We start from the raw sequence: 6,496 nt of genomic DNA, 5'->3' as shown, positions 1-6,496 counted from the left end.
ATTTTTTTCAGATTACCTGTCTCATGCACTACTGTCAGGATATAGGGACCGTTTTATAACAATAACTTTTTTAATCATATTTTCTCCATTTCTAACCACTGCTGCTTTGACAGACAGCTCTTCCTTTAAAAAGCTATTCCGAACAGACAATGAGCTGCAGTTAACGATCATAAAACATTTTCCTCTTCCTCTGTTGAAATTTACACGAGACATTCATTACAGGAACAGTCTGTATTTAGTTTCGATAGTTTTTTAACTCTCCAATTTCTAAAACCTCATTGAGTTTAGTTTAACTAACTTAGTTTAAAGGTGTAACTCTGGTCTATGGAAAATTGCTCTTGTCTCAGTGATTCAGTCAGGAGTAGATCAGGTCCATGCAGTTCAGTTTCCATATTGACATGTTTTATCAAAAATAGACACACACCACTAGAGACGAGCTCAGTTTATTTACACCTTAAAGCAAATTGTAACATGCTTTGTGTGCAGGTGTGGTAACAAACCACAAGGCTCGCAGAATCTCAACAAACAAAAGATATGTTAAAACACGACTGGGTTGGGTTAGGATTTTATTGACAGTGGTCTTGAAAATCAGGGCAGACATTCTGACATGGCAACACAGGTGTACATAATAATGTAATTAATGGCTGCATTTTATTTAGTGCCAACTCCAGAGCATAGGGTATTATGCTTGCTGGCCTGGGCTTAAACAAAAGATTATTTTGACTATTGATCAATATTTTCAATGAATTGGTCCAAAACCCAAAGATATTTACAATGATTTAAACAGAAAAACTTAAACAATTAATTTCTTATCAAAATTGTTGCAGATTCATTTTCTCATTGGGACACTTAAACGGAAAGGAGCCATCATTAATGTTATTAGGTACACCTGAGCTTTCCTTGTGCTTATTTCATCACTTTCTTATAAACAAATGTTCACAGTTTTTCTAAGTGTAAGATATGAACAGATATTTCTTCTCTATCATCAGTTATAAGGAAGCATATGTTGTCTAGAGTTCAGTCAGACCATCTCAGCATCAGTCACTGGATAAATTCATAATCAAAACTCAATAAAACATGTTCCAAACATTATGAACAGCAGAGGGTACTCCAACACCAAACTGTACTGCCAGTATACAGACTATTAAATGTCTCGGTTCCAAAAGTATTCTGGACTGACTACATTTTGGTTATTTTGTTCAAAAATGCCACATGTATCATCTGAACTTCTGATTTCTTTACCAATTCACCATGATAAACATCTGTACAATGACTTCATCCCTTAAACATTTCCTTTGTGCTGCATGTTAATGAATCTCATTCAAGAGATCAAAGAGAGCTGAACAAAAACTGACTTTTGATTGATTTGCTATGAATCAAAGAAACGTTGAAACTACAGCAATAAAGTAAACAGCATTTGACGTCAGGTGACGTGCTGGAACACATGACGATTAATCTGTTTAAGGAAGAAACTGCACAAAAACCACACCTATTTCTTGGTAACGTGCACACTTCCTATTGTGCAGAGGTAATCTGTTTTGTTGTGCTTACGTGAAGGCAAACTTCACACTTCCTGTTGCAACAACTCTGCAAAAAAAACAGCCTGTTCTGCAATCAGCCGCACTAAAGTGAAGTTTGACTGCACTTCCACATTGAAATGAGCATTGAAATCTACACGAATCACATATCACCCATGCTGATAAACTCTGAATTCCTCACATTGTACCAGTACCTCAATGTGGATTGTTAAGAAGTTGCAATGCAGCAAAACCACTGATGGTACAGTAGCACATAATGACTGCTGAAGCACAGAGCATTATTTTTCATTGTTTTAAGAGTATCTCAGACAGGTGGATTTATCTGCACAACAGCCAAATATCCCCTGACATGTATACATTACATTTTTACAATTGTCCACATTAATTTTTGTTCAAACAACACAACACTGTCTGACTTCACTGCACAGGATGTCTCGGTAATATAAACTCCAGCCCTCCAGAATGCTTCTGTCAGGTGTTGTTCACAGCATTGCCAGCAACACATTCTGGCGTCTTTATCTACAATCTGATTCATATGAAGACGACTCAGATCCTGGCCCATCTGATGGGTGGATGGTCTTCATCCAGAGTAACATGCTATAAATGATTCTAATAAAGATGTCAATTCCTTCACAATCTAAAGCCATTTATAAGATTATGCAGGCAAGCATACAGGTAAATTAAAACAAGATATGACATAAATGTTTTAATTCTACCTCATCATATTACTATCAGGGATTCACTGGTGACACCTTTCATCTTTGAGTGGATGGCACATTTCTGCCCCAAGCTTCACTGGTCGACCTATCAGGTGAGGCAAAAACACGTCCATGAACAGACAGGTGAGGGATCCTGCAGGGGCTGAGAGACTGAGACCTCAGCAGTCTCCTCACAGCTGTCGCCCGGTCTGAGGAGTCTCTTGCTGAGTGCAATGAGCCATTGGAGTTCATGGGCGCTGCACAAAGTGACGGAGACCAGCAACTCAACCCCTTTTTGACAGATGATGCACCTGAAAAAACAATTAGGACCAATTTGTACTGCTTGGACAGACATACAAGGTATAAAAGACATTGCAGTCTATTATGTTCTCTTGGGTTTCTTTTCTTTTTTTAATGTGAGGAAACAGATCCAAACCTGATGGTGGGTCAGTGATTTGGTCAGCAGATGGGCAGTTGTCGGTGTCTAAACTTCGGCTGTTCCTAACAGCCTGGAGGGAGCGCAGGCTGGTCCGCAGAGGTGACCTGGTCCTCCCTGGTGATGTTGCTGCAAAACACATCAGGGTCATATCTAGTTCACACACACACACACACACACACAATTTAAACTGCAAGTACTGTTGATGTGCTGCTAATTTAGAGAGAATCTAAAGTTGAATCGGAGTTGAAAGTATGTTTGTAAAAAATATTCATTAATTGTACTTTTTTAATTTAATATCCTGTGTTTTGAAGTGATTCAGTATCTTTATTTCAACAGAAGAAGAGAAAGTTCACTTTTCCTCACATAATCACACAAGGAAATTAATAATGTCTGTAGCTGTCAGACCAAAAATACAGATAAAGTAGAAAAACTGTGTTCTCGCCTTCTCGGTGTACCTTGATTCTGAGCGAGTTTTAGCAGCTTGAACTGGGTGACTTGCTGGTGAAGTCGGGCCAGTTTTGGACAGCCCCGCTTAGCTACTGGTGTTGGTGACTGGCGAGGGGAAGCGCTCAATGACGAGAGGCCAGGCTGCCAACAAGAGGAAGATTGAAGCCTCAGTTTTATTTACCTCCTTTATTTCCTTCTCATTATTATTATTTATTATAAATATTTTAACATATTTGTTAAAATAAGATGGAAACTTCACCGGTGACTCAGGCCTTCTCCTGGCAGGCGTAGGAACATAGTCCTGTCTTAAACCTGAAAGATATGGAAGGTTATCTCAATCCAACCTTCATTGAATCATTCATCATCATCAATCTGTACTCACTGGCTTCCTGTACACGAGCCATAAAGTGGACATCTGTGGTGTCCTGCAGTCTGTAGCTTGTGGTCATGGAGTCATGGAAGATGCCCAGCTCATAGTTATCTGTGCAGATTAATGAATGCAAAACATGTACTACTAAAATATCCGATATTACTTTTTTTTTTCTGTGTAGAAATGAATTTGCCCTTAAAAAAACAATATTTCTACGTATTGTACAAGTTGAGAAGATCTTAAAGTGCTCATTATTATATTACCTGAACTGTCAGAGATATTGTGTGTTGTGCTGACAGATGTTTTGTCCATAGAGGAGCCCACATGATGGAAAACTGCAGAACCTCTGTAGAAATGGCCGCTTGATCCTGACAATAGAGTGGACATAAGGTAAACCTCTGAGCAAAACTGACCACTCTTAGAAGAATCTTTTCTTATCAAAAAGTTATAGCAGGACAATGAGTGAGTCTTTGCTGCTTGCTTACTTTGATCCAGCCTGTTTATCAGTAATCGGCATGCCAACTCCATCTCAGGACTAGGGTTATCCAGGACGTGTCGACACCATCTAAGAGCAGACTCACTTCTCTCCACAAACACCTGCTTCTTTGGAGACTCATATAACCTGTGAGGAACACTTCATTCACTATGAACATATCTCACTCCTGCTCTATAAAAAAAACCCAGAACTGTTCAGAAGAGTTTTCATGTCAAATACGAATCAGATTGAGAAGTTAGCACTCCTGATTAGCATCCACCTCAATTACCACTCTTTTAAAGTGTCTGGTGACATGGACAATTGTGTCTTTTTTTACATTTAACACTGTCCCACCCTTACTAAGTAAAAAAGAAATAGTTCTCTCTAGCCTCAAGTCCCACTCTCAGAGATTACTGAAGATCTGATGGCACCTACCAGCTCTCTTCATCCTGCACATCATCCTCGACATCAAGGAGCTCTACCAAGTCCAAAGCAGACTCTTCTTCCTGTGACTCTTCCCTGTCCCAGAGGTCTTTTTGACAGTTGTAGTTGTACAACATCCCATCCGTGGCACAGCAAGGCGAATTATTACACCCTGACTTCAAATTATCTAGTCTTATTCTAGCGTCCATGGCAAATGAGCGATTGTTGCAACTCTTGACCCTTGCTCGCTCAGCGTCCGTCCAGACGCTGTAGTATGGATCTGAATTGCCCTCCAGCCTTACAGAGCTGCTTTTCAATTCCTTGCAGAGAAGATGATGGTTTGCACTTGTATCAAACTCCACTGGTGGCTGATTGCAAAAATACCGTCTCCAATCGCCTGTCAATTGGTTTTGGAGTTCCATTTTCTCAATGAAATTCTCAGATCTTTTCACTTCTTTGAGCTCTCGTCCAGTTGTGTTTTTATTCCAGCTCACCTCTCCATAATGAGGATGTTAGATCTTCATCTTCATCCTCAAAAATGTGATTCTTTAAAGTTAAAATTGTGGTAACTTTGCTCTGCACAACCAGCCACTGTGTAGCTTCACCATTCCATCTATTGACCCAGATTTGCTGAGTAGGGCTGTTAAGTATAGACACCCAACAGATTGGATGGATTTACAGAAGCATCATGAGCTTATGTGGATTAAAGAGTCCATGCTACTAAGAAAGAAAGAGAGCCACTCAACATCACACCACCAAAACTAATATGGAGTATATACCTATAGGAAAACCACAGTAATAGCCTTGGTTGAGTCATATAATATGTCACATTGCTATCAAGGACATTTAAAGTCTACAATCAGCGAACCAAGGAGCAATTTCTCTCTGTAATTGGTAGATGAGATGTGTATTATCCTCTATATGGAAATTACTATATCAGTTTATGTTCATTTGGTGCTGGGAGCTATTTCTTTTATTGTGCAGCTAGTTTCTTTGGCTCTCATATTAAATTGTATTGCGGAATGTTTGTGGCTGATTGTTTTCAAATATAGGCCTACCTGACTCACGCGTCACACCCAAGGAAGTGGTGCTGAGAAGTGTGGGCAGATTAATGCTTCTCTCTTTCTCTCTCTCAGACACACACACACACACACACACACACACACACACACACACACACACACACAACACACAAGCAGATTAACACAAGATTTAGAGCTTCCCTTACAGCCACGTGAAACCTAAAATTCTTCTCCTTACTTGCCCAAACCCCAAAGATCAAGTGCTTCTTTGTTTTTGTTTTTAACACTGACTAATAACTACAAAAATATATAGTTATATTGAAGCCACTGACACTAAATTAACTGACCTACTAACTGAACATGGGTGTTAAAGAGACTGCATTTACAGTAGCATGTAATGTTTTTTGGGATGTTACATTTCACCTCACAAAATCTTTTTACTGTGAAGCAGCTGAAAATTGTCGGGCATCTATTATAGAGTTCATGTATGTTCACACCAAGTCTGGCCTTTTATACATAGATGGATAGGCTATTTGTGTTTCTTTTATATCTTCAGTAAAAGATCAATAATCTATTTATTTTAGGCTATATACTGATTTGTGCAGTTGACATTTTCAAAATGTGATCTTAAAAAAAGATATTTGGCTAACACCGTGTCCTAAGTTTATGAATTATCAAGTTTTGTTTTTTTTAATAGATTTTATTATAAATTTGTAAAAAATACAAAGAACAATTAAATAACTACATAGGTATACAATGTATATAAATGAAATAAAGGGAAAAATTAAAACAAACAAAAATAAAATAAATTAATACAAAAATTAATATAAAACACAAAACATGCCAGGGGTTAATATAAATAAATAAGTAATAGTAACTTAAGTAAAAACATTAAAATGGGAGCACAAATTCACTGTTTTACTAGTCTTTTTGTTTTTTTGCAGAGGATATTGTCTTAATGAAGAGTTCCATTTCTTTCTTGAAAACATTAAAGTGAGGTTTAACTCTTGCAAGTGTATATTTATGAATTTAAAACTTTGCGACAATGATAATGAGATTGACTCGAAAATATTCTTTCTCATAT

General features: G+C 38.0%; 1 protein-coding gene across 1 annotated transcript; it reads right to left on the bottom strand.

Annotated features, from left to right (window-relative positions):
* Nucleotides 1-2,167: 2,167 nt before the first annotated feature.
* LOC141753312 (SLAIN motif-containing protein-like) lies at nt 2,168-4,952 on the bottom strand. The gene is made up of 8 exons (XM_074611850.1): nt 4,403-4,952; nt 3,978-4,114; nt 3,756-3,860; nt 3,505-3,603; nt 3,382-3,434; nt 3,131-3,263; nt 2,673-2,801; nt 2,168-2,547 (listed from the first exon to the last, which is right to left on the bottom strand). The coding sequence occupies exons 1-8, from the start codon at nt 4,810-4,812 to the stop codon at nt 2,294-2,296; spliced, it is 1,320 nt and encodes a 439-aa protein (XP_074467951.1). The 5' UTR covers nt 4,813-4,952; the 3' UTR covers nt 2,168-2,293.
* Nucleotides 4,953-6,496: the final 1,544 nt, after the last annotated feature.

This window comes from Sebastes fasciatus, chromosome 16 (assembly GCF_043250625.1).
Source record: "Sebastes fasciatus isolate fSebFas1 chromosome 16, fSebFas1.pri, whole genome shotgun sequence".
Lineage (NCBI taxonomy): Eukaryota > Metazoa > Chordata > Actinopteri > Perciformes > Sebastidae > Sebastes > Sebastes fasciatus.
Note: the sequence above shows the minus strand (reverse complement) of the source record. Positions and strands in the feature narration are given on the sequence as shown.

Coding starts and splice junctions, on each gene's coding strand:
- LOC141753312 (XM_074611850.1), bottom strand. CDS start 4,812: ATGGAACTCCAAAACCAATTGACAGGCGATTGGAGACGGTATTTTTGC. Junction 4,115..4,402: donor GTGCAGGATGAAGAGAGCTG/GTAGGTGCCATC, acceptor TGTTCCTCACAG/GTTATATGAGTCTCCAAAGA. Junction 2,802..3,130: donor AAAACTCGCTCAGAATCAAG/GTACACCGAGAA, acceptor TGTGTTTTGCAG/CAACATCACCAGGGAGGACC.